Source organism: Exophiala aquamarina (assembly GCF_000709125.1).
Source record: "Exophiala aquamarina CBS 119918 chromosome Unknown aczIA-supercont1.15, whole genome shotgun sequence".
Lineage (NCBI taxonomy): Eukaryota > Fungi > Ascomycota > Eurotiomycetes > Chaetothyriales > Herpotrichiellaceae > Exophiala > Exophiala aquamarina.
Genome location: NW_013550573.1, coordinates 39,489 through 66,183, shown reverse-complemented (window position 1 = coordinate 66,183; position 26,695 = coordinate 39,489). Strand labels below are relative to the sequence as shown.

General features: G+C 50.5%; 10 protein-coding genes across 10 annotated transcripts; 7 read left to right on the top strand and 3 right to left on the bottom strand.

The window, feature by feature from the left end:
* Positions 1-144: 144 nt before the first annotated feature.
* A1O9_10800 (uncharacterized protein) lies at positions 145-1,721 on the top strand (the record flags this gene model as incomplete). The annotated part of the gene is made up of 6 exons (XM_013400031.1): positions 145-243; positions 345-426; positions 485-669; positions 778-876; positions 931-1,313; positions 1,364-1,721. The coding sequence occupies 6 exons, from the start codon at positions 145-147 to the stop codon at positions 1,719-1,721; spliced, it is 1,206 nt and encodes a 401-aa protein (XP_013255485.1).
* Positions 1,722-3,433: 1,712 nt separating this feature from the next.
* Positions 3,434-5,491, top strand: A1O9_10799 (choline dehydrogenase; the record flags this gene model as incomplete). Its single annotated transcript, XM_013400030.1, has 1 exon — positions 3,434-5,491. The coding sequence occupies one exon, from the start codon at positions 3,434-3,436 to the stop codon at positions 5,489-5,491; it is 2,058 nt and encodes a 685-aa protein (XP_013255484.1).
* A 1,967-nt stretch (positions 5,492-7,458) lies between these two features.
* A1O9_10798 (uncharacterized protein) lies at positions 7,459-8,748 on the top strand (the record flags this gene model as incomplete). Its single annotated transcript, XM_013400029.1, has 1 exon — positions 7,459-8,748. One exon carries the CDS (start codon positions 7,459-7,461, stop codon positions 8,746-8,748), a length of 1,290 nt encoding a protein of 429 aa, XP_013255483.1.
* Positions 8,749-9,184: 436 nt separating this feature from the next.
* Positions 9,185-11,469, top strand: A1O9_10797 (uncharacterized protein; the record flags this gene model as incomplete). Its single annotated transcript, XM_013400028.1, has 4 exons — positions 9,185-9,653; positions 9,705-10,415; positions 10,465-10,607; positions 10,666-11,469. The coding sequence occupies 4 exons, from the start codon at positions 9,185-9,187 to the stop codon at positions 11,467-11,469; spliced, it is 2,127 nt and encodes a 708-aa protein (XP_013255482.1).
* Positions 11,470-12,425: 956 nt separating this feature from the next.
* On the top strand, positions 12,426-14,027 carry A1O9_10796 (histone acetyltransferase E; the record flags this gene model as incomplete). The annotated part of the gene is made up of 3 exons (XM_013400027.1): positions 12,426-12,480; positions 12,535-13,654; positions 13,748-14,027. 3 exons carry the CDS (start codon positions 12,426-12,428, stop codon positions 14,025-14,027), a joined length of 1,455 nt encoding a protein of 484 aa, XP_013255481.1.
* A 459-nt stretch (positions 14,028-14,486) lies between these two features.
* Positions 14,487-15,464, bottom strand: A1O9_10795 (uncharacterized protein; the record flags this gene model as incomplete). The annotated part of the gene is made up of 2 exons (XM_013400026.1): positions 14,487-15,098; positions 15,288-15,464. The coding sequence occupies 2 exons, from the start codon at positions 15,462-15,464 to the stop codon at positions 14,487-14,489; spliced, it is 789 nt and encodes a 262-aa protein (XP_013255480.1).
* A 934-nt stretch (positions 15,465-16,398) lies between these two features.
* On the top strand, positions 16,399-17,799 carry A1O9_10794 (uridine kinase; the record flags this gene model as incomplete). The annotated part of the gene is made up of 1 exon (XM_013400025.1): positions 16,399-17,799. One exon carries the CDS (start codon positions 16,399-16,401, stop codon positions 17,797-17,799), a length of 1,401 nt encoding a protein of 466 aa, XP_013255479.1.
* A 1,507-nt stretch (positions 17,800-19,306) lies between these two features.
* A1O9_10793 (autophagy-like protein 18) lies at positions 19,307-20,725 on the bottom strand (the record flags this gene model as incomplete). Its single annotated transcript, XM_013400024.1, has 4 exons — positions 19,307-20,196; positions 20,250-20,409; positions 20,457-20,614; positions 20,674-20,725. 4 exons carry the CDS (start codon positions 20,723-20,725, stop codon positions 19,307-19,309), a joined length of 1,260 nt encoding a protein of 419 aa, XP_013255478.1.
* Positions 20,726-21,209: 484 nt separating this feature from the next.
* On the top strand, positions 21,210-23,559 carry A1O9_10792 (DNA mismatch repair protein MLH1; the record flags this gene model as incomplete). Its single annotated transcript, XM_013400023.1, has 3 exons — positions 21,210-21,297; positions 21,333-21,541; positions 21,595-23,559. The coding sequence occupies 3 exons, from the start codon at positions 21,210-21,212 to the stop codon at positions 23,557-23,559; spliced, it is 2,262 nt and encodes a 753-aa protein (XP_013255477.1).
* Positions 23,560-23,844: 285 nt separating this feature from the next.
* A1O9_10791 (uncharacterized protein) lies at positions 23,845-26,453 on the bottom strand (the record flags this gene model as incomplete). The annotated part of the gene is made up of 2 exons (XM_013400022.1): positions 23,845-26,276; positions 26,345-26,453. The coding sequence occupies 2 exons, from the start codon at positions 26,451-26,453 to the stop codon at positions 23,845-23,847; spliced, it is 2,541 nt and encodes an 846-aa protein (XP_013255476.1).
* Between the last annotated feature and the right edge of the window lie 242 nt (positions 26,454-26,695).

Below are 26,695 nucleotides of genomic sequence, written 5' to 3'. Positions count from 1 at the left end.
CGAACGTTGTTCAGGTGTATACCTTGAGAATCGGCACATATCTACGGATTCTTACACCTCAGCTGTACCTTGTTGCTGTCTCGCATAAATCTTCCATTGTGTTAGGCATAATTCTGCTTCGATGCACCTTGGGAAATGATCAACATGAAAACCTTTACATTCCTCACAGTTTTTGCCTGGACACTATTTTCCATTGTTGCCGCCGACTTGAAGGCAGCGGCGTCACTCTACCCGCAATGTGGCGTGAGTAACCCCTACAAATCATTACCAACTTGTTGCTGATAGCCCAGCTCGACTGTTCTCTGGCGGGAATAGCCCAATCAAGTTGCTCTGCAACAGATCAGGCATGCATCTGTACCAACAAGGAACTAGCGGCAATTATCACAACATGTGTTGCAGCAAATTGTACGATCAAGGAACAGCTTGGTGAGTTCTCAGCGCAAACAATGATTACGTCCGTCCCAGCTAATGTTATTTCGCCCAGCTACCAAAAATGCATCTCTAACAGCCTGTGATGCACCAATCCGGGACAGAAGAGATCTTATAATCGGATTTGGTGCAGGAGGTGGTGCTGCCGCCTTGATAGTATATTTTGTACGCATATATGCAAAGTTTACTGTGCCCGCTGCAGAACTGGGCTACGATGATCTATGCATAAGCATAGCGATGGTGGGATCTCTGATTCAAAGCACGTATTCAACACAGCTAAGGTATGAAACAGGCTCTCTTGGTAGCATTTTCAGTATGCTCCGTGGAACGTAAGTATTCTCGCGAGAGTCGTTGGCGAAAGTACTAATGTCTGCTATAGTCGCAAAACATGGATTTGGCACAGACTTATGGACGATACCGCCTGACAGTATCACTTCAATTCTCAAGGTCTGTGGAATTCATCTATTTTACACCAGTCGCTATTTGCTAACTGGGATCAAGATCTACTTCGCTGACGAACTTATGTACATCACCGTCATCTCTTTGACCAAGGTCACTATTCTCTGCTTTTATCTCCGCGTATTCCCAGAACGAAAATTTCGCATCTGGGTGTTCTGTACCATGGGTGCCACGATATTATACATGCTTGCGTTCCTCATTGTGTCTGCCTTTCAATGCTGGCCTCTTAGCTATGCGTGGACACATTGGGATGGAGAACACCATGGCCGCTGCCAAAATGTCAACGCTCAGGGTTGGGCTGCTGCTGTGATCAACATCGTCATTGACATCGTGATTCTTGTCCTTCCACTCAAGCTTATAACAAAACTCAATTTGCACTGGAAGAAAAAGTTGCAGATATCAATCATGCTAAGCGTCGGTGGATTGTAAGTTTTCAAATCCTTGGAGCAAACCTCAAATTCTGACTTCTACCCAGCGTTACCATTGTCAGTATCTTGCGCCTGGAAACCCTCTATCAATTTGCGAAGTCAAGCAACGTCTCCTGGGATGGTGTAGCGTTCGGGTATTGGTCGTGCATTGAAATGGATGTTGGCATCATCTGCGCATGCATGCCCGCCCTCTATTCTTTGTTCAAACACCTTGCCCCTCGAGCTTTTGGGGGGACCATGAACAGCAAGAGCAGTGGAAACTTTGGGAAAGGCATAGTGAGTGCCGGCAGCGGAATTACAGCGGCTGAGACACCAGCAGACAGGCGGGCCCAAGACACCAAAGATTTTCTGCCGTTGGTTGACATTGAGAATGTCAGAGACAATCGACCTGGCATTGCATTGTAAAGAGATTGCCTGCATATCTAATGCTCAGCGAAAGAGTTGGCTTCCTGTGAAGTTATCGAGCCCCCCTGCTTCGCGAGCCTTCCAAGGCGTTGGGCGTTGCAGCCTACAGCGAAGAGCCACGACTGAGGGTGAGCTTTTCTCTGATCTCACAAGAGGAACGGTGACATGACTACGACAAAATGGAAAAATTCTTACGGCCGACAGACACCTGGCATATCTAGCTTTCCCGTCTATGCTTGCAGCCAAGTATGGACGCATAGTCTCGTCACCATAACCGGGACCATATATCTGATAAAATTGCATACGAACTACAAAGTATGGGTAGATATCATCTCATAGACAAAAGGACGGAGTTGGCAAATTTGCCGGTTCTAGCTTACTCGATTCCAAATTGCAAAGCATGGTAGCCCTTGCTGCCGGTGACTTGATAGTTCGCCTGTGCGTGTTCAAACTCTCTACATATATCACATGGTGGGACTCCGTACTACTTGGTGTAGAAGCTTAGAACAAGGTGCCACAAGCCTGCTTTCCAGCACGTTACGGAGAAGATCACAGCCACCGTTTTGACATGGAATACGAGGTATCATCTCAGATTTTACCTCAGTATCTTTCCAAGTCACTAAGAATCGAGCAACTCGAGGATCTATCGGCCAACAACACCGAGCACCGCTGCCATAGACCCGAATCGGGGGGAAGAGATGAAGAACTCGGCTTGACCTGAAAGTTGGCCACCTCTACCTTTGGCAAAGTCAGCATTTTCCATCGCATATACGAGTACACCAGTATCCACTGTCAGGAATTCGCAATGACTATCTGCACCCACAACGGTTCCGCCACGAGCCTGCCTTTCGTAGATCAGCAGGAACCGGGTCGACCAGGAGCGGGAGCGGCTTTTCAACCAGTCCCAGAGACTAGGGAAATAAGCAAACGCTAGACCCGTCGCGCTACGCAAGGCTCCTTATGCCTGGGGCCCGCGGCCTGCAGGCTGGTTCCCGGTTCCTGGTTCCTGCTGCCTGGTTAGCGCTGCCGATCGCCGGAAGGCCGTTTGCTAGCTTCCTTCTCCAGGAATCCGTCCCGTGCCTGACGCGTTACGGTGTATTCATTCGGGCTGTCCAGGCTAAGGTGGAGGTCGAGAGGGCGGTCTAAGCAATACCGGGATGGAAGAGTTTGAGCTTCCAGTAGACTAGTACGCTCTGCAAGCCCTGCTAGTTCCTGATACTGCTTGGGCTCGAAATCAAAACTCAAGAGGGAGCAACAACCAGGCTTGTGTTTACCTGCTCCACCGTTCGCCCTGATGCCGCCCTCTCGCCCTTGCAGACAACAACCTCACTCCACCTTTCCTCAATCCTTTCGTCTCGTCTACTCGGCACTAAGTCCCCAAAATTCTGACGATGCGTTGGAGTACTTTCTCCCGACGATCAATTCTCTGCTCAGCCTGCCCTCGGGGTGCAATGCGTCCTCACTTTGCATTGGTGGAGGCAGCAATTTCCCAGCTGCTTTGAGAGCGAGTAGGGCTGATCACGATGGCGTGAATGATATTATATCCAACCCTATTCGCAACTGCCAACGTTGCTTCATGGCCTTGTCCATGTCACTCATTTCACTGACCCTTTAGTCGTTCATTTTAACAAATAGGGCAGGCGGTAAGAGACTGTGTGCTATCAGCCCGCATTTATCATCACAATGCGGTTCTTGGCTTTCCTAGCGCTGTCATGCTCGACCGTGAATGCTCTGTGAGTGTATCTTCCCCCAGGCTAAGGGAGAAAACCACTGACAGCTTCTTGTCAACTAGAACAGCGCGTGGCCATTCCCATTATCATTTTGCTAGACAGAGCAATCAGACACAGGTGAATGCTACCGCAGACTACGACTATGTGGTGGTGGGTAGTGGGCCCGGGGGAGGCCCATTGGCATCTAGATTGGCTATTGCTGGATACAAAGTCCTCTTGATTGATGCCGGAAGTGATCACGGAGATGCCCTCCAGGTGCAGGTCCCAGCATTGCAGCTCTCAGCCACAGAATACGAACCAATTCGATGGGATTACTTCGTCAACCACTATGACGATGTGACACGACAAGCAAAGGACTCGAAAATGGTTTGGGAATTGCCGTCTGGAGAGCATGTTGTGGGAAGCAACCAACCAGCTGGATCAACGCCTCTGGGTATCTGGTATCCGCGTACCGGTGCGTTGGGTGGCTGCTCAATGCACAACGCGATGATCACCATCTATCCTCACGAGAGTGACTGGAATCACATTGCGTCGATCACGGGGGACGCCTCGTGGAAGGCTGATAATATGCGCAACTACTTTCAACGATTAGAACGCAGCAGATATCTTCCGAACGGTGTCGTGGGCCACGGCTTCAACGGTTGGTTGGAGACCAGCCTCACGGAGTTGTCACTCGCTGTTGAGGATACAAAACTTCTGTCGTTGATCATCGCTGCTGGAACTGCCATGGGCAAGGGCCTTATTGGGAAGCTTCTCAACACGATGACCGGGCTGGCTGAAGTTTTGTTGCAAGATATCAATGCCGACACACCCAGCAGAGACTCGGCTGAAGGTCTCTACCAGGTCCCAATTGCAGTCACGGAAGTGGAGAAGAAGCGCAATGGTCCCCGAGACTTCATCCTCGAGACTGCACATGCTCGCAATGCTGATGGTTCGCGCAAATATCATCTGGATATCAAGCTCAACACTCTAGTGTCCAAAATACTGTTCGATACTTCAGGTACCAAGCCCAAGGCAGTTGGTGTTGAGTATTTCGACGGGCCCAGGCTCTACCGTGCTGATCCTCAAGCAGGCGCCGCCCCTGCCGGTGTTTTGGGCAGTGTCAAAGCGTCTCGCGAAGTGATCGTCTCTGCCGGTGCCTTTAATACGCCCCAGCTGCTCAAGCTTTCAGGCATCGGTCCCGCCTCCGAGCTGTCACAGTTCGGTATCCCTCTCATTGTCGACTTGCCGGGCGTGGGCACAAATCTACAAGATCGATATGAGACGACAATTGTGGGAGACAGCAATACCGATTTCGCCATCACCAAGTACTGCACTTTCCTGCGCACTCCGGATGATCCGTGCTTGAAGCAATGGCAAACCAAACCAGGCCCACTCCTCAAAGGTACATACGCCACCAATGGTATTTCCATTGCCATCGTCAAGAAATCGTCAGTCGCAGAGGGTGATCCCGACCTCCTCATTTCTGGGGCTCCGGCGTTCTTCACAGGCTATCATCCCGGGTACGCAGCCGAGTCGCTGAAAGACGCACACCACTGGGCATGGGTTGTGCTGAAGGCACACACACACAACAACGCTGGGACCGTGACCCTGCGCTCGACCGACCCTCGCGACATGCCTATCATCAACTTCAATTACTTCGACACCGGCGTCACAGCCGGCGGCGCCGACGACAAGGATCTCCAGGCAGCGTACGAGGGAATGATGTTCTCCCGCGAGATATTCAAGGACTACATCCCGCTCCAGGGCGACTTCGAGGAGGTCTGGCCTGCGCAGAACGCCACCACTCAGGCCGCCATGAAGGAATGGATCAAAAAGGAGGCTTGGGGCCACCATGCCAGCTGCACCGCCCCGATCGGCGCTGACGACGATAAGAATGCTGTCCTGGACTCGAAATTCCGAGTCCGTGGCGTCGATGGCCTGAGGGTCGTGGACGCAAGCGTCTTCCCCAAGATCCCCGGGTTTTATATCGTGCTGCCTACTTACATGATCAGCGAGAAGGCCGCCGACGCTATTCTGGAGCGTGCTGCATCGGTGTAATCTAAACTCGATGGTTCAATGACATACCATGCTATCATTCTGTCCTACAGATGAGAGAGGAGAGTACTGCGCTAATAATACTGCGAACCAGCATGGTGAGGTTAACGAACGGTGAGGCGATCTCCAGGAAAATCCCAGCTTGAATTGGACTTTGGCTTAAAAGACACCAAAACGAAATGGGAAGCACGATTCTTGGGCTATTTGATCGGAGATGTTTCCAAGTCAAGGCAAAATCTAAGGCTTCGTTTTTAACTACAATAACCACGGGCAGATCAGAGCCGAGCAAAGGAGAAGGAAAATACGATGCATGCGCTCAGCTGTCAGATATATGTAGAAAGTATCGATATTCCTTGTTAATGTGAAGAAAGAGACACGCTAATTAGATCGAGAAGAAACTCTGAGCAGACTCCGAGAACTCCAGATTGTTCATGGCTGCGCCTGCTCGGTCGAGAGTGCGGAACACTACTCGGCCACTTGACTGTTGTCATGCAGGCCCCATATGGTAGCCTGTATGCCCGGGGGCTTTTGGCCGCCTGCAATAACACAAAACCTGCATCTTGGAAGGACAAGAACGCTTTCGCTACCATAGATAATCGTACCTATGTATTATTGATACATATATATATCTACTTTATACAGCAGTGGTTCTTCAATATTCACTGATGTTGACGCTCCTGAAGATCAAAATTTTAGTATTGTGATTCTCGGTCCACAATTGTCTCAGGGCTATAGGACCACGAAGGCGAGTGGCCGGTAAGGCTGTTTGACCTGGAACAAGAACTCCTTCTGTAGATCTGCGGACTGCCTGCTGTGGGACTCTTTGCTTGACTTTCGCCTTATATCGCCACGGAAAGCACGCCTCCTACCACAGAACGAATAGTTTTGCATCACAGGAGGTGCTGCGTCGAGACCCTGGAGGGGAGCGACAGATGTCTCGAAGCCTGGTGGTCAGGAGTGAAGGCTGGCCGCTGTGGAGTTGGCCGTCCGCGCACGAGACACTCCCGTGCTATAGGTGATTACTGTGGAAACCGCGTGCTGAGTGTGAGCTTAAGACGTCGGCATTCATGTAGACCATGGGTGGGACGCTCTGACCTGAGGATGCCGAATGCCGCCAGGCGTATCTGCGTTGCTTGCGGCATCGGCGTAGGCTTATATGGACGAAGCTGCCGCGTCGGATCTCATATGATCTGCCGGAACTGCACCTCACGCCTCGCGAAGTCTTCGTGTGGCTCACTATGGCCACCGAAGGATTCTAGCTCTGTCACGGACAAGATGGCGTTTCGATATTGCCAGGTGTGCATGGAACAAGACCGGGTTACTGGAACACTCTCGGTGTAGCGACGTCACCTGAAATGGGATAAGGATGAAATGTCGATGCAGGCAAGGGCCATCGAGTGGTGGCAGAATGGTAACAGGTTACGACCGCAGTTGGTGCCTCCACTCATCGTGAGCCAAGATGGGCAGGGTATCGACGGCAGTGAAGAATGGCGGTATGGACAACACGACTTGCATCAGAATAGATATTAGATCTCTGCTGAGGGCTTTTACCTTGGTTTGCACTTGATGATCGACTGGAATCTAGCAGTCTTGAAATCCCGGCCTATACATGTGGGAAGATCTTGCTTTGAAACCCCATGTTTATGTTAAGTAGACTGTAGAGGCATGCACCAGAGATGACAGCGCTGCTGCTAGTTTGGACGATTAACAATAAGAATGTCGTAGTGAAGAAGGCTGCAAGGCTGCAAGGCTGTGATATATTATTAGTTGAGTTAGGGGCCCGTGACATGCACAGGGCGGCAGCATCTCCACTCTTAAAACGGGTTAAAACTTAAAAGCGATCCTTGGCATCGGAAGGCGGGTGCTGGGAGTTTTATTTTCTCTGACGCTCATTTCATCCCCCACTGGCAGCAACCATTACTGAAGACAAGTTAGAGCCCTAAACGGTTGAGGAGAGTCAGTCTGCCATAATGTCTTCCTCAGCAAGAAGCGCTCCTCAACAGCACAAACAGCCATCACGCAAAGGCAAAAAGGCCTGGCGGAAAAATGTCGACATTGAAGAGGTTCAGCATGGCTTGGATTCGCTCCGAGAACAAATCATCCAAGGCGGACCCGTGGCAGAGAAAACTTCCGAAGAACTCTTTGCACTTGATACAACAGGATCGGAGGATATCAAGAGGAAGTACAAAATACAGAAGCCGTTGAAGGTGGATCAGATTCTCGCCAAACGCTCAGCGGTTCCAGCGGTCGATTCGCGAAAGAGACAACACTCGGCGGTCACTGACGGAGTTCTTGAATCTACAAACAAAAGGCAGAAACCCGATTGGGTGAGCAAAAAGGAAGTGCGTCGCTTGAAAAGCAGCCTTGACAGCACGTCAAGATTGGATGCAGACAAATTGGACATCGAGACATCCGGGTTTGATCTATGGGCGGCGGAGACGCCAGCTAGCGTACCGGAAGACAAGTCAACCGAGTATGTGCCTAAACCAAGAGCAAAGGTGGCGCCCGTAACATTGAAAAAGGCGCCGATCCCGATGACCGCAGATGGCAGGCCGGTTCGAGCAGTTCAGCAGCCCAACGCTGGTACGAGCTACAACCCATCTTTCGAGGAATGGGATGATCTGCTCAACCAAGAAGGCGCCAAGGAGGTGGAAGCAGAGCGCTTACGTCTTGCCCAAGCCAAGGCGGCAGCCGAGAAGGAAGCAAGGGTGCAAGCCCTGGCTGCAATGCCAGAAGCGAACCCTGCGGATGATGAAAGCGCGTGGGAAGGATTCGAGACCGAGAATGAGGACTCAGAGGCCTTGAAGAAGAAGCGGCCACAGCGAAAAACGCCCGCGCAGCGGAATAAGGCCAAGCGGAGAAAAGAAGCGGAGCGAATCGCAAAGCACGAGAAGAAGATGGGGGACAAGGCAAAGCAAACAGAACAGATGATCATGGTTATGATCAAGCGCGGCCAAGAGGATGAGCTGGAGCCAAGCAATGAGACTCCAGAGGTAGAAGACGGCGACGACCGAGTTTTGCGCCGGCGGAAGAGAGGGAATGCGATAATCCCAGAGAAGCCTCTAGAGGTTGTTCTTCCGGACGAGCTGCAAGAGTCACTGCGACGACTTAAGCCTGAGGGTAACTTGCTGAACGAACGGTTTCGGAATTTACTGGTGAATGGCAAGCTGGAGGCTCGCAAAGTCATAGTGCAACCCAAGAAGCGCAAGGTGAAGATGACAGAGAAATGGAGCTACAAGGACTTTAGCATTCAGGTCTGAGGGCTGACTACTGTACGAGTTGATAGATACTCGTAGATGGTAGGGATGATGATATCCAATATTCAAGTCATGTAACACAGCGATCTTGCGCTCGCACATCAAGGATGACTAAGCATCGACATTAAGCGAACTAATGAGTGACTTCACAACTGCTTTGAGATAGCGCAATCGCCGTTGCAACTAGTACTCGTAGTACTCGTACCGCGCAGTCGACCTACATTCCCAGTCTCGTTCCCAGTCTCGTCCCCATCCACCTTTGCCTCCGCCCTGTGCTCATACAGAGTACATGTATACTACTTCCGCCCGTACCGCGCATGTCGCCGACCGCGTAATTGGCTTCTTTCGTCCTTTCACCTTGCATTGAAGAGAGAAGCCACTGACCCAAACCTTACCTTGGGGGCGTGCGCGTGTCCTCTCTCCTCTCCTCCTTGCGACCATGTCGCTGTTCGGTTCTTCTCCTACCGAGTCTGCACCACTCAACTCCAAATCGTTGTTTGGTGACGAACCTGCTCGTCCTGCGACCAATTCCTCCTTATTCGCAGACGATGCCGGCGAATCGCCCTGGTCCATGCCAACTCCCAAGAAGTCGGCGCGACAGAATCTAGTCAAGAATCTACTTCCAGCCACCGATGTTCCAGACAGCTATGTCGATGCCTTTGATGCCGTGCTCAATGCGAATGAGAGGACAGGGGTGGGAATTGGTTTGGCTGGCATCAAAAACGTTCTACAAAGCAGCGACCTCAGTGAGCAAGAGCAACACAAGATCTTCAACTTTGTCGTACCAGGTGGTCAGGAAAGCGCCAATGGGGTGGGAAGGAGCGAGTTTAATGTGCTTCTCGCTCTTATCGGTCTGGGTCAAGAGGGAGAAGACATCACCCTTGACAGTGTCGATGACCGACGGCGAAGTAAGCATCCATCAAGCAATGCCAATGCATCCTGTAGCTGATCTCTACCAGAGCTTCCACAGCCTCGAATCGCCTACATCGATCGTCTAGAATCCAGTGTCCCCCCGCCCAAGGCTCCTTCACCGCAGCAGACGAAACCGACGCCCGTAAACCTGAACAAAGCTCGACAAGACTCCTTTGGGGGTGATCTAACCTCGGACCCATGGGCCAGTCCTTCAAACAACAGAATGCCTCCCTCATCTGCTGCTCCTGCTCCTGCCCCTCCCTCACTGCCTAGCAATGGCGTTTCCGTCACGGTCGATAAGAGCGTATCCAATGGTATGGTGAGAACTACAAGTACTTTCACCACAGCAGGCAACCGCTCGAGCTCAAGTGGCTCCCCAAACCAATCTCGGTCCGCTGCAGGTGGCTGGAACTCCTTCAATGGCAGCTCTGCAGACTTCTCGGAACAACCGACGCTGGGTGGTGGCTTTGGAGATCCCGACGATGGTCAAGGACCGAACCCTCCGAGTCATGGACCAACCACTTCTATCTCACAGAGCGTAACCATCCCTCCTGGCACTGGTGAATCTGTCATTGTGTCAATGCTTCCAGAGAAAGAAGGCATGTTCCTTTTCCAGCATCACAACTATGAAGTAAAAACTGTTCGAAGAGGAAGCAGTGTCGTGAGACGATATAGTGACTTTGTTTGGTTGTTGGATTGCTTGCAGAAGCGCTACCCTTTCAGACGATTGCCATTGCTGCCACCCAAACGAGTGCAATGTAAGTCATACCACCAACTTCCATGCTTTTTGACTCATGCAACTTACAGTGAACGGGACTCATCTTGCAGCCGATGCCGCTATCTTTCTTGAGAAGAGAAGAAGAGGTCTTGTTCGTTTCGCCAATCAACTGGTCCAACATCCCGTTCTTAGTCAGGAGACCTTGGTGGTTATGTTTTTGACGGTCCCTACTGTAAGCAACTCATCCTGTTGCCGTAGTGTCGAAGGCCTCGATATTGACCTCTCATTAGGAACTTGCCGTATGGCGAAAGCAAGCCACCATTTCTGTCCAGGAAGAGTTCACCGGCAAGTCGCTTCCACCGACGCTTGAAGACAGCCTGCCCTCAAATCTCCCAGATCTATTCGACCAGGTCCGAATCGGGGTCAAACGATCAGCCGAGATTTACATCAATCTCTGTATTCTATTAGAACGTCTGATCAAACGAAGCGAAGGCCTTGCGGCAGACAGTGCCAAACTCAGCCAGGCTTTGGCTCATCTTACAGACAGCAGCGATGACACTTATGCTATCGACAACAATGACGTCCCTCTGTTGAATGAGGGTATCAAGTCTACAGCCAAACATGTTGCCACCACGCAAACCCTCCTTGAGGATGAGGCGAGGGCATGGGACACCGGAGTGCTAGAGGACATGAAATCTATCCGCGATAGTCTTGTGTCTATGAGGGACATGTTTGATCGAAGAGATCGGTATGCTCGTGACAACATCCCTCAACTCGAGAGACGCATTGAAGCTTCCGAGAACAAACTGCAACAGTTGCGACAAAAACCACCGGCGCAGATAAAACCTGGAGAATTGGAAAAGGTAGAGAGCAGTATTATGTCGGATAAAGAGAGCATTGTTCAGCAACATGCACGAGGAGTATTCATCAAGGAGTGTGTTAGGGATGAGATTGTGACCTTCCAAGGCTCAATTTACGCCATCAGCCGGTTGCATCAAGACTGGAGTCAAGAGCGAGTCAAGTATGCTGAGTTGCAAGCGAACAACTGGAGAAGTTTGGTTGATCAGGTTGAAAGTATGCCGGTGGGAGAATAAGTCTTTTGATTGCGAGTTGAAATTGAGAGCGATCATGAGCGATCAAGGGCAGCTTTCCTCTGAGCTTTACAGTTTACAAGTGCCATACGGCGTACAATATGGGTAGTGTTGGACAGTGGTTGGCTCTGAGTGCCAGGGGTATATATAATCCTTCATTCTTCCATTAGCATGACAGATCAATGATTGTGGCAGTAATTCGAAGTCTTCACACACAAAATGAATTGTTGGGTTCAAGTTGGTGATGGTAGGCAGGAGTTTGATGTCATGTCAACCCCCAAAGGCTGAAAATTTAGGCAACAGTGGCCAAACTTGGTTGACCAGCAGCGCCTATTTTCTTGCCTGAAGCAAATCCCGCTCCAGCGCTCCCACTCCCCCAAACTCTTGCCTAACCTTCCCCAAACATCACCTAACCTTCAGTATCCGGCTTCCATCAAGACTTTTCATCCAAACTTGATCAATTCATCTCGATAATCCAAGTCCTTTGGTCAAACTTATCGCAATACTTCATACAATACTTTCACCGATATTAATCCCATTATGGGAGGCGGTGGTGACCACGCCGCCGATGGGACAGGCACGCCCGAGCCGGTCATCAAAGGCTTCGCCACGCTGACCCAATTACAGTAAGTTTTACCTTGTGTAGTAAAATGACAATCGTTGCTATTTGAATCTCAATTGATATCTAATTGTTTTGCAGGATTGGTGTCAAGGCATTCGTCGAAAAGGTATGTCTAAAAAGCTGTTGTTTGCACTTTTCACCAGAGCACGTGACTCTGAAGTTGTGGATGAATTGAGGCTGAAGTGAAGGCAATAAAGATGGCCGGCTGACTTGCGATATGAGTAGAATGGCGAACCGAGAAAAGCAGAGATCTTGTCAATCAAGCAGAGGAATGGGGCTCTGACCTTTTAGTATGTCCTGACTGTCGTCGCTTTTGCCTCAATGATTGTTTCTGTTGATGACTGACTTGGATGCTAGCGTACATTATGTCGAGTTCAATAAACGTCTGGATGGTATGTATATCTCTTGACCACCTTTTCCCTCAGCAAGTCTCTGACACTCCTCAGAATGGGTCTCGGCAGACCGTATAGATCTGAGTCAAGAAGTCGAATGGCCAGCACCAGAGAAACCCGAGAAGAAGAAAACCACAGTCACCAGCAAAGCACCGCCATCGAAAGCCGCCATCGCAAAAAGCATAACGACAACCAAAGCCGCACGACCCCGCGCAGACTCTCGGCCTGGCTCTGCAACCCCAGATCTCCTCAGTTCAAAAGCAGGGAACGATCGAAAGCGACCTGTGCCCTCGAAAGCAGGCGGAAAGGAAAACCAAGACGACGCAATCGCGCCGGACGGCGACGCAAGTCTCTTCGCTACGCAAGCCGGCACACCCTTGCCCACGCTCAGTCAAGATGACAGCATCCTCAGCTCGGCCGGCGAGGGCGTCGGCGTCGGCAGCAGCACACAGCAAGACGTAGAGATGACAGACTTGACCAAAACCGAAGAAAAGGTCGCGCCGATCATGGAACCGGAAGAAGAGATCGAGAAGCTCCGCACCGGCGGCAGTATGGTGCAGAACCACGCCCAACTCCACCTCGTCCGCAACCTGGAGAAAATCCAAATGGGAAAACACATCATTGAGCCGTGGTACTTCTCGCCCTACCCACAGGAGTTCGCCGACCTGGACCTCGTGTACATCGATGAGTTCTGCCTGTCGTACTTCAGCAGCAAGAAGGCGTACGAGCGACACCGCTCGAAGTGCGAGCTGCGGCACCCGCCGGGCAACGAGATCTACCGCGACGACTTCATCAGTTTCTTCGAGGTCGACGGCCGGCGGCAGCGCACATGGTGCCGCAACCTGTGCCTGCTGTCCAAGCTCTTCCTCGACCACAAAACCCTCTACTACGACGTCGACCCCTTCCTGTTCTACTGCATGGTCACACGCGACGAGCACGGCTGCCATCTGGTGGGATACTTCAGCAAAGAAAAGGAGTCCGCCGAGGGCTACAACGTCGCCTGCATCCTGACGCTCCCGCAGTACCAGCGGCAGGGGCTGGGCCGGCTGCTGATCGCCTTCTCGTACGAGCTCTCCAAGCGCGAAGGCAAGCTGGGCTCGCCGGAGAAGCCGCTCTCGGACCTGGGCCTGCTGGGCTACCGGCAGTTCTGGAAGGAGATCCTGATCGAGCTGCTGTCGGATCCCGCACGGCTGCCGCCGCCGGGCTCGGCAACACACACGCCCTCGTCAGAGCACCTGCACCCGCACTCGTCGCTGGCGTTCTCGAGCAACGGGTCCGGCGCGCAGTTCTCGACGTCCATCGCCGAGATCGCCAGCCTGACCGCCATGACGGAGAAGGACGTGCACGAGCAGCTCGAGGTGCTCAAGCTGCTGCGCTACCACAAGGGCGCCTGGATTATCGTCGTCCGCGACGAGCTGCTGGAGTGGCAGGAGAAACGCCGCGCAAAGGAGAAGCTCAAGGGCCTCCCCACCCGCAGAATCGATCCCAGTCGCCTGAGTTGGAAACCCCCCGTCTTCACTGCGAGCAGTCGCACCTGGAACTGGTAGCGTCCTTATTTACTCACCTTTCTGCTTGGTTGGTTGCTGGGGATTCGGGCGGCTGGTGGAGAAAAATGAGGAATGACTAGCTATCCAGCATGGATTTATGAATGGATGAAAATGACACGGGTATTGGGACTGAGAGGTGACATCAATTCTGGGTGGCAGCAAAAAACAGGTCATTGTTTTGATTGTACCAGAGCGAGGTGTTTGGGCGTTAGATACGCTTCTACATGCGCCTTGCCTGTGTGGAGAATCTCTCTCGAGTAGAATTCACGCTTCCAAGTTGAATCCCTTACGGAAGGGCCTGAGCACAATTGTGACAACAGCTGCCATACAAGCATAAATATCATTTAAACACCCCAAAATTGTCCCCAGCGCCATCGCTAAATACTGATTTCATATACGGCACGGTTCGTTACCGGCCTCGTGAGTTCCAGCTGAGTTTTCCTGATTTGAAGTTCCAGGTCAGGATGGAATGTTTGTATATCGAGCGAGCTCCGCGTCATCAGAGCGAGTGTTATCTTCGCCGTTGTTTCCTGTCATCTCAGTATCGCCACCATTGTGGCCATTGGATCGGGAGGCGGTCGCACGCTCGTCACTGTCGAGACCCAGGCTCATGTTCTCGGGGATATCGAGCTTCTTCTCACGGGCCAGCTGCTCCGCCCATGCGCGAGCTCGCACGAGATAGCGAATGTTGGCTTCTCTCCGTTGGTCCTGAGACTGGAGAATTGCTTCGTTGACGTCCTTGGCTACCTTGCGGCGCAGGGATGGATCGACAAGCTCGGCGAGAGCACCAAAGTCGTTCTGAACTTGTGCTGCTGCAGCCGAGCTTGATGATCGCGATGATGAGGCTGCCTGGTTCCAGGACTCCTTGGGCACGATCAGCAAAGCCATGGCTCGTTCAAGGTCGTGTTTGAACTGAGCGTCTAGTGGTGCGTAGGGTGCAAGGTTGTTCTGTGCGAACTCTATAGCTTGGCCGACTAGAGTTGGATCTGAAGAAGTGAAGCTTTGACGGATGAGTTCCACTAGCTGAAGGCGTAAGAGGGAAAAATGCAGCTTTTTGTCGGTATCGAGGAGCTATGAGGTCCGGTCAGCGCAAGCAGTACAAATTTGCTCTCGTGGACAACTGGACATAATGCTTGTGGGTCATACTGAGGACTGAAGGTGTTTTTGCTCTCATCTCTGCCCGCAGGCTATGAGTGGTGCATGAAACTAATCTAATCATTCAAAAGGGAGGGTGCTGAACGCAAAGAAAATGTCACTCACATCCGGATTTAACTCATTTATTAGTTCGATGGCAACCTGAAGATCCCCTCGATGTATAGATTCCCGAATCTGCACCCGTTCTTGGATTCCAGTAAAATCCGTTTTGGGCTGGATGTTGGCTTCGGCGGCAAATTTTTCAGCCGCTGATGGATAGCCCTCGGTGATCAGATAGTCCATGATGAGATTGTTCACATCGCTGCAAGGCATGTAAAGTCAACAAGAGCCACAATAAAATGATATTGACTATGCAAATGCGATGTTCTTGTGGAGGTTTTTTTTTCAGAAAGCAAAATAATAGTGTTCTCCTCAAGTAATTTCAGAGAGATTCCCATTTTGTCAAAAGTGCATCATATTGATTGGTAGGGCTCGTGGCAGTGAAGAGAGAGAAAGACATACGTCTTAGAAATGTGAGTGTCGGCGACCCTGCGCTCAAAGGGATTGAGGGTAGCAGCAGCCTTGACAGAAAAGTTAGCTAGAGACCGAAAGCTCTTGTGGGAGAGACTAACCATTCTGACCGACTTTTATAATAGCATAAGAGGCTGCCCGGACAGCGGACAATGTGAGCGCCTACTCCATTCAAGGGGAGACGCTTCAAGAAATGATGAAGGGATTATGTTTCAATAGTAGTTGAAGATGCTTGAAGTCTAAGAAGAAACAGATGCCGAAAGTCTGACGAAATCCTGGAGGCAGACTACGGTGGGCCACAAAAGAGCTTGGCATCTACTTCAAAGCAAATGAGCCTAAAAAGAGTGATTTCGCAGTCATGTCCGTGCTGCACCGTACTCAAGTAACGACAAGCAACGACAGTCACCTAGAAAATAGCATTGGTAGGTTGATGACAGCAGATTGTCTCCCTCAATATAGCTGTCTCCTCTCTCACTTGTCTTTGCTATCTCGTTCCGCGAGCTCTCCACTGATAATCAGCTGTTCTGCAATCTCCAGTATAGCATTTGAAGGCGACAGGCGTCATACTTATCTTGCATATCTGGGTCTGTTTTCCTGGCATTATACCTGTTGACAACATCAGCTGGCCGTGCTCTGTGACAATATCAGCAGCACTTTCCAGCCGGATATCTGATCTTACCTCTCAACTTGAGACGAACTAGCCACCATGTCGGATGTGGCTGACATTAGAAAACTATCAACGGTCACCTTAGCTGAGAGGACAGCCAACGCCTCTGAAACGCAAAAGGCCTATTACTCTCCACCATGGGCAGACATGAGCACCATTGGGATCGCCGGGTCGAGTGGGTCTGGAAAGACCAGTTTAGCCATTGAAATCGTCCAAGCCCTGAATTTGCCATGGGTGATCATTTTATCAATCGATTCATTCTACAAGTCTTTGAGCGCGGAAGAAAACGCGTTAGCACACCAAAATGAGTGGGACCTCGATTCACCCAAATCCATAGATTTCGACCTTCTAGTCGAGAAACTGATTGAACTTAAACAAGGTAAACGGACCGACATCCCCGTCTACTCCTTCCAGGAACATCAACGACTTGACAAGACATTGTCGATCTATTCACCACACGTTATTATCCTAGAGGGGATATTGGCTTTGAATGACCCGAGAGTCCTTGAGTTGCTAGACATGAAGATCTTCGTCGAGGCCGATCCTGATGTATGCCTATCGAGGAGAATTGTCCGCGACGTTCGGGAAAGGGGCAGAACCATCGAAGGTACCATCAAGCAATGGTTTCGCTACGTCAAGCCTGTCTTCCAGCGCTATGTGGAGCCACAGAGGGAAGTAGCCGACCTGATTGTCCCTCGAGGAATGCACAACAAAATGGCAATTCAGATGATTGTCAATCAGATCCGGCAGACGTTGAAGGAGAAATCGGACAAACACAATGAAGAGCTTGAGAGACTAGGGCAACAGATCGAAGAATTCTCTCTCTCAGATAATGTCATTATACTCGGCGACAAACCGCAAATTGTGGGGGTTGCGACAATATTACGAAGCCCTGCAACGAGTCAAGTTGATTTCGCCTTTTACTTTGATAGATTAACCGCTTTATTGATCGAAAAGGCGCTGGACTGCCACAACTACCGATCAGCTCAGGTCGTCACACCTCAAGGCTATAAATACAACGGACTCCGATCGGCGGGTAAAGTATCTGCAGTTGTCATTCTTCGAGGAGGAAGTTCCATGGAGACAGGGTTGAAGCGAACAATCCCAGATTGTTTGACGGGCCGCCTGCTCATCCAGTCCAACATACGAACTGGAGAGCCTGAATTGCATTACCTGAAGCTATTCCCAGATCTCGCACTTCACGAAACGGTCATGCTGCTAGACCCCCAAATGTCAAGTGGTGGTGCGGCGTTGATGGCAGTCAAGGTTTTGGTTGACCATGGTGTGGCAGAGGCAAAGATTGTCTTTGTCACATTCCTAGCCGGTCGCCGTGGTCTGAAGAGGTTGATGACCGTATTCCCTAAAATCAAAGTTGTCGCGGCAAATGTGATTGAGGATCACGAGAAGCGGTGGGTCGAGGAGAGATATTTCGGCTGCTGATAAATTTTCTCTTGTGGAAGGTCTCTAAGAAAACTTCCTGGGCTGCCCAAAAAGGAGATTCCATATTTCCCGGGCGAATAATCCACAGGTCGGTACCACAACAAAGTGTGCAGAAAACGGCATGAGCTCCGTCGATGGGTCGACGAGCATCTGAAAATGACGCAGCAGTCAGAATCAGACTTTCCCACTGAGAGGAAGACCGACCCCTGTGGTTGCAGGTTCGGACCTGGCAGGCTAGTGCCTCAGGCGTGAGGAGAGCCTAAAGCCTCGCTAATGCTCGTGCTGTCTTCTTCCACACTGGAACGGCTACTTGTACTTTTTATGCGATGTTGTGCAAAGTACTTCGAGGTGGTCGGCGTAGGCTCGTCAGCGTTCAATCATGTCTTAAGAGTCCTAAGATGAGCGTTACTTCGAATCGATAGGGACAATCATCTCTCGAGGATGGCGTCATTGTGGCAGGCAATCAACCGAACACATGGGGTCCTTTTCGCCGCTCTGGACACATGTAGCCACATTGACCCGGCATCGATTTCACTTAGGAACGTGAATGCTTACAATGCAATGCATCCGCTATGTTCCTTCGTAGTAAAATGGCCCCGGGCCTCGATATGTTAATAGAGTTCTCCGTACCTAGTTGGGTACATATAGTTTCGGGATCTATGTGAGGGTGCTCCATTCCCATTCACGTGCAGGAAAAGCGCCCCGGAACATTAATTCCCCGAGTCCCTAGACCTCACATCGCCATGACATCGTGTCAACTTCACTACTACAGTCTACGACTCCTTAGCTCCGCAACGCGCGCGGAAGCGAGCATAGAACACATGGAAAATCTTTTGCTGGACTGGCAAAAACCATGAGGATTGCTCGATTAGGCAATCTAGACTTCCAAATTTGGAAGACGGTGTCTTTGTATTCGCTGACTATACGTGGCACTCATTCGATGTGTCTGCCCTTGCAGTACCTAGTGTTTGCTTCCTCGAATTCAAGCTGGTGGTGACTGATCCTTTAGTAGCAGAGAAGTCACACGCGCTTGCTTTGGAACTGAAATAGATAAGTACTACCTAGGTAGGTATACTTTGAGCTCAATTCAAAACCTGCGCCGTAGCTTTTGCAATGTGTTCAGCCTTATAAGGAACGCTTCACAAAATCTGGCATAGAGATCTCTAGAAGCCAACCAAAAAAACAATAAGAACCTGATGCGATCGTTCTCTTTCACGCTGCCTGGGGACTCCTAACCACCCATAAAAGGTATCGTAATATGTATCATTATCTTTGAGGTGATCAGGGCGATAGGGGCTCTCACTACATAGAGCGGAGGTTGCCACACCACAACGCCAACGCTAAGCGAATCAAATCAAATGTTCTGTGCTCTTGACTCTGGCCATGGAAGGAATCTGGCCCAACACCTATGACTAATAGTCAATTCCAGATGCCCCCATTTTGTCGTTGATGTCGAGCACACTGGTATCTGTTAGCGCAAATATTGAACAAAAGACGTCTTCGATACTCACGAATACTGCTTCGTTAAAGTTCCCTCTCCACCTTTGGCGAGGTCAATATTAAAGACATAAAAATTGCCTTCGTTGGTTACTACCATGACTTGAGGCGAATTGCTGCTCATTGCAACCACACTTCGCAATTGGCTTGGTGCAGTTCCTGAAGCTGACCGCGGAAGTCTGATCCAGGCGAAATCCCGGGATGGTTCCCACATTTCTGCGACGCCTTTAGGAAGATAGCCACCCACCGTTGAGGCAAGATTAATGCCTACATGTTGACTTGTTCTCCTCAGCAATCCCATGAATGTGCCATTGGGCTTGCGATTTGAGATCGCAGTTGGTGACGTCGATCCATCTTGATCTTCACCATTGTCATCGTCATAGAGAGTATCGCTACCATGACTCAATCGCCTGGTAAATGCAGTGGAGATTTTAGAAGGAGAGACAGGTTCGTTACCATCTTCGCTTGTTCGGGTTTGTGGTCCCAACTTGAATATATGGATGGTCTCGGTGGCCGAAGAGACGCACAGTAAGGTGGAAGTGATGTTAAAGGCCATGCTAAATATTCTTGATGGCATAGAACCTCTGCGGAATTGATATAGCTTGTGAGCATCTGGCACCGAGAAGACTCGAATAATGGTCCCCTTGTCTGATGCAGTGGCAAGAACGGTGCCTTCATTATTAAACGTCACGCAAGATAAAGGTGACCGATGCGCTTCGACAACGTTTACGGCCTCTAACTTGACAGCGTCAAAGATCAAAACTTCGCCTGAGGTCGGCGGGACGTGGGTACTGTTTGGTGGGGTATGGGAGGGCGGCGCAAAAGAGGAAGAAGCCGCTTTCTGTGGAAGTGGATAGGCAAGGTAACAATTTTCCGACGATGGAGATAGTGCACAGATTGCTAGGTATGGTGTCAGCCAAAGTTGGGTAGAAGAGGGACAGGCAAGCACCAACCGGTAGGATTTGGAGATGTCTCAATTGTGTAGAGCAGTTTCATGGTTTGGATGTCGTAAAGGTATATCTGATCCTCTAGCACAATGACCAATCTCTTTCGATTCAGACGGACTGACAAGACCGTCGTGGGGAATGTGAGCTCGCATATAATGGAATCCCGCTGTCTCGGTCAACAGGGGATCTCCAGCTCAAAGCAACAGGGCGCACCTTAGTATTCTTGATCTGCAGTCTTCTCGGCGACAAAATGAGGGCGACCAAAGAAGTCGAGAAGAGCATTTCGAGGATGGCAATGTTGCCAGCATCTCTGGACTCGAAGCATTTCGCAAATGGATCGGTGGTAAAGATTCGGAACCCTCTCGAGGTACCTTGGACAACGTTAGTCAACAGGGATGATTCAACAACCAACGAAGAGAACCCGACGTACCGACAGCCAGGTGGCTGTAGTCCTGATTGAAAGTGACAAAATTCATGGCCATTTTGTAGAATTCAGACTGCTCGCCGTCGACTGCTATAACCTTTGGTAGGCCATGGGTGACGGGTGACCTGAAGCTTTGTCCGTGGTCGCCGAGGGATGTTTCTTTATGTGATGATCTTTTCCGAATCTGTCACAGATGAGTTGATATCTGTGAAGATGTACAAAATTCGATCTCGTGCGGGTGGACACAGAGTTGTAGAATGGTTCAGTCGAGTAACAGGGACAGGTTGAAGTTGTTTGGTGAGTGCTGTTTTGTTTGGTTGCACTAGCCTTGGAGAACAAATGCATGTGACGTTGGTTCTTGCCACAATGCACTCCGTCCTTCAAAACCAGAGCGTGGCTGCCTATCTGGGCACCATCCGGGCAGGTCGTGCCTCCCCATTTTGCGGGGAAGACAACCACCAACACCGACCACCAACATCATCAGGTCGCTGGTCTTTGGTTCCTAATGCATCAGACCCTGGGATCACGTTCTATTTATCACAATGGCAGAACCGATGGAAGTAGAACCCGACGGTCCTCGTGGTATCAAGCGGACCGCTCAAGAGGCCGGCCTCCCTCCTGAGGCTCCTCGTCGCATCAAGGCGAGTCACTGAGACTAAAGGTAGGTAACCGAAAGGCTGACTCGTCTCTCAAGGCTCTTGATCAGGATGTCGTCAACAAAATCGCTGCAGGAGAAATCATTGTTGCTCCTATGCATGCATTGAAGGAAATGCTTGAGAACTCCATTGATGCAGGCTCAACTTCCATTGAGATTCTCGTCAAAGATGGCGGGCTCAAACTACTACAAATCACCGACAATGGCCATGGAATAGAGGTATGTACTGAAACTGTGTCTGGTCGATGCTCTCCAGCTCTAAGCCGTACCAGAAGGATGATTTACCCATTCTATGCGAGCGTTTCACTACTTCAAAACTCAAACATTTCGAGGATCTGCTGGCTATAGGCACGTATGGCTTTCGAGGAGAAGCGTTAGCCAGTATCAGCCATATTGCTCATCTCAAAGTCACAACAAAGACCGCCAATTCAAGCTGTGCATGGCAAGCCCATTACGCTGCTGGAAAACTCACTCCAGCCAAACCTGGTCAAAGCCCCGACCCAAAACCATGTGCCGGCAGACAAGGTACTCAGATCACTGTCGAAGATCTATTTTATAGCATTCCGAACCGACGAAGGGCGTTCAGGTCTCCTTCAGAAGAATATGCCAAGGTCCTCGACGTGATCGCTCGCTATGCTGTTCATCGTGAAGGCGTCGCTTTCTCGGTTAAGAAGCACGGAGAAACAAGTTCTGCCTTTTCAGTAGCGGCCGCAGCAACTAAGATGGATCGGATTAGGCAAGCCCACGGACCAGGTATAGCAAAAGAACTTGTCGAATTCACCATTGAAGACTCCAAATGGGGTTTCAAGGCCTCAGGATATTCCACAAATGCAAACTACAGCGTGAAGAGGACTACCCTTTTGCTGTTCATCAATAATCGTTCAGTTGAATCCTCAGCTGTCAAGAAAGCTATCGAACAGACCTATCAATTGTTTCTACCCAAGGGTGGTCACCCATTCGCATATCTTAGTCTCGACATTGAACCCACCAGGGTTGATGTCAATGTTCATCCAACAAAACGAGAAGTACACTTTCTCAACGAAGATGAAATCATTGAAGTTGTGTGCTCAGAGATTAGAGAGCGACTAGCAAAGGTCGATACGAGTCGAATGTTCAAGACACAGACTTTGTTACCTGGAGTGACTCCCATGACGCCAATGAACCCAAGACCTGGTGCATTGGCAGACACCCCTTCCAGTGATGGCAGCATACCACGCAAACAATCTACCACAAAGAAGCCTTATGAAAACAATCTTATCCGCACAGATTCTAAAATGCGGAAAATTACATCGATGCTTCCCCTTACCTTTACGCCTAGCACTTCCATTGACGACCCGTCTGCCCCTCCAGATGGCCTAGTATATACAGCTACCGGTCGGGAACAGATCCAAGTTCGACTCTCCTCTGTCAAAAAGCTGCGTACCGACGTTAGAGAGTCGATGCACAACGGGCTTACTGAAGTATTTGCATCCCTCACCTATGTGGGTCTTGTAGATAGCAACAGGAGATTAGCAGCAGTTCAGTCCGGTGTGAAATTGTATCTCATCGACTATGGGATGGCTGCCAATGAATTCTTCTATCAGGTCGGTCTCACAGATTTTGGCAATTTCGGGCTCATCCAACTTCATCCACCTCCGAGTCTGCGAGAGTTGCTTGAAATGGCTGCACAACATTACATCGATACAGAAGCAGATTGTGCAGAGCTTAACAAAGACCACCTTGTGCAAAGAGTCTATGATCAACTAATGGATCGAAAGCAGATGATCTTGGAATACTTTGCCATCGAGATCTCCGATGAAGGAAATCTCGAATCAATCCCTTTGCTCCTAAAGGGATATACCCCTTCCTTGGCTAAACTACCTACATTTCTCCTTCGACTCGGGCCATTTGTCGACTGGACACAAGAGGAAGAATGCTTTCGCACGTTGTTGCGAGAACTTGCTTCATTCTACGTTCCCGAGCAACTACCGGAACCAAGGCCAGCCTCTTCGTCCAAAGTGAATCCTGGAGACATTGATCTCGAAACCGTCTCAGATGAAGGTCAGGACAATCACTACACTAGTTCAGACAACATCCACGCTGCCATTGAGAAACGGCGTAAAGAAATCACGTACGCGCTGGAGCATGTCATCTTTCCAGCTTTTAGGTCTAGAATTCTGGCTACTGAGCCAATGTTGAAGGGTGTCGTGGAGGTCGCGAATCTGAAGGGCCTGTATCGCGTCTTTGAACGTTGTTGAAAAAGGGGCAGACCGATAAACTCACATATTTGTAGAGTAGAACCTGGAACCAAAGAACTTCCACCCAGTTTGGAACCATCCACCTTCTGCAGACACGTACGCTAAACTTGGTATATGGGAATTTTCAAACCATTCTCGACATCATCCGCTTGCCTTGCGAAGTGATCTCAGTCGTAAGCCAGACAGCCACGGCCACCCACAGAAAAACTTATCCAATCAATCCAATCATCCACTCAACTCTCTTGCAAGTGCTCCATCCTAGCCCTACAAACCCCTTTCCACCGGTCAGTTCGTCGCATTATAATTACTCCACACAGCCCCCAACGCACTCAACGCACTCCCATCGGCATTCAACAGCATGTTGGTCGCGCCGTTCTTACTGTTGAAGTTCCCAAACCAGGCATACCTCTCGATCCAGCTCGTCTCATCACACCACTTGCTCGCGTTCCTGAGGAACTCCTGCACCAGCAGCGCCGGGTAATCAGGCCGATCCATTCCAAATTCAGTGATCCAGACGGGATAACGGCCGCCGCCGGTCACATTGTACGCCTGCGTGACGTAATCCTTGAAATACTGGATGTTGTATGGGCTCGCGTACCAGTGCAGGTTCAAGAAGTCGATGGTCAGGTTCATCTGCGTCGCGTTGCCCAGGAACTGTGACAGGTAGGCCAGGCCGTCCTGGCCCGCGTTGGTGACCGCCACGGAGCCGATTTTCACGCGCTGGCCGGTTGACGGGCTCGTGCGGTGCGCGAACGGCTGCATGTGCTTCGCGTAGCCCTGCAGCGATTTGTTCAATGGCATGCACGACGATAGCCCGGCGAAGCAGGCGTCGGGCTCGTTGAAGCCGAAGAGTGCGTCGGTGCCGTAGTTCGCGAGCGAGAAGTTGACGTTCGCGGCCCAGATGGAGGTCAGGGATGGGTCGTCGTTGAAGAGCAGTGGGATGAACCGGAACTGCGACGAAGGGTACGGCCCCGCGTTGTTGGATGCGTTCGGCAGCGAGTAGTAGTTGTATGACCACGAGATATACGGGTCCGGTGGTGGGTAGTACACTAGCGTCGTCACGTTGGTATATGCGAGGCCGCGCTTGGATGGGTTGGGTGTGGATGTTGACGTTGAGGAGCTAGAGCGGGTAGTAGACGTTGTCGAGTGCACTGTTGTTGAGATTAGCGAGGTTGACGAGGTCTGCGAAATTACCCTCGATGAGGTCGACGCGGTCATCTGAGTGCTGCTTGCATTATCGAAGGAAGAAACAGAGGTTGCCAGACTGCCTGAGACGACAGGGGTTGTCGAAGACCCTTGTAGAGAGCCTGAGGACAGGACAGCGGGAGTCGTCGTCGAAGACCCGACAGAGACAGTCGAAGTTGATGAAGCAGCTCTGGGTGTAGTGGGGATGATTGTACTTTGAGAGACTGGTATAGAGATAGTAACGATGCTGGTCTCTCCATTGCCGGTGCTGGTGCTGTTTCTCGAAGATGGCGTACTAGCCGAAGCGATTGTTGACGATTGAGATGGCGAGCTGTCGGAAGAAGCCGAAGGAGGGAGCGAGGTTAACGGAGACAAAATAGAAGTAGCTGTCTGAGTTGACACAGTCGGTACTGTCGAACCGCTGGGAGGTTGATATATGGACGATAGCCTTGTGGGTGTAGTACTAGCTCCAAGCGTAGTGAAGGCACTAGTTGCGGTTGCAGTTGAGCGAATAGAAGTGCTGACCACCACCGCGCTTGATTGCTGCATGGACGAGGCTGGCGTTGTGCCTGTCGACGTGGCCATACTGTTTGTGACCGACGAACATGGTGAATTTGAACTGAACGAAATGAGTCCGGTCGAGCTCGAGATCTCACCATTGGTGGAAGTCGGTGTAGTTGAGAGCGAGGCGACATCACTGGTTGTTGGTGTGATAGTGGGAGAGACGCTTGTGCTCTCTGTCTCAGAGGTCGATGTCACATGAAAAGTGGACGTTATAGTGGAACTTAAAAAGGAATCAACGAACGCGACTCCTAGATCAGCGATTGCCGCGTCGTCAGGGGCCTGACCCTCTCCACCGAAGAAGACCAACATCCGTCCAATGTCATTGACGTAGAATGACGCATTTCCCAACATCAGGCCACCATCATTGAACGACCAACCGTAGCGGTTGTCGAAGAGCGCTAGAGTTTGCTGCAGCGAGACCACTCCAGGGAGGGACAACGGCCTGGTGTATTCTTGACCATATTGCTCGTAGAATGGTTCAACGTACGAGCCTGCACTCAAGAGGTACTTGGTGGCTGTTAGGAGGAAGACTGCTGCATGTCCTTCGTATGAGGTCAGGTATGCTTCGCCTTCGACGAAGGTCAAATATGAGATATCTCGTTTGAGCAGCTTCAGATTGGTCGGGTTTGGGATGTTGATTTGAACGACGAATGGTGCGGATGTTGGAGCTGGTGGTCCGATAATTGATGAAGACGAGGATGTGGAGGTAGACCCTGAGGTTTGGTTGTCACTCAAGGACGAGGCCGACACACCTGGAGTGCTGCCGATCAAGCTGGAACTCGTAGTTGGATATGGCGTGATCAAAGAACTTGTGGTGATAGAGACTGTCTCTAAACTATTTGCGGCTGTCGAAGTACTTGGGAAAGAAGTTGTGGTGGAAGAAGATGTAAATCCCGAGTAGCTGATCCATGTTTCAGGATCGCCATAAATGACTGTGGTTGTCAGGTAACAAGAATCGGTCTGCGATACTGTACCAAGACTTTAGCCCTTGTCCTTCGCCATCGGCGGCTTCTCATTCTCAAAGTTGAAGACATACCTGACTGTGCAGAGGCATGCACCGCAGTACTATACAGAAGCCATACCCTCGGGCTGATCAGTTTCATCCTGCAAACTCTCGCACTTTGATCTTTTGGATTCATCGGCATGGTCGGAGGAATAGTTAATCTTCTAACGCGCGTCGCTGATGATGAGTGAGAATGTGTCGGATCATGGAATGCTGTTATGGTCAGTGCGCGGTCAACAAGATGTAGCGAAAGGGGGTGAAATGTGGATCGAATCTTGTTTTCAATTGATTACTTAAAACCTCAGCAAGAACACATCCTCTTCTTATATACAGCCCATATGCGCCTTACTTTTCCAAGAGTCATCTTGATGTTGTGTACAGGGG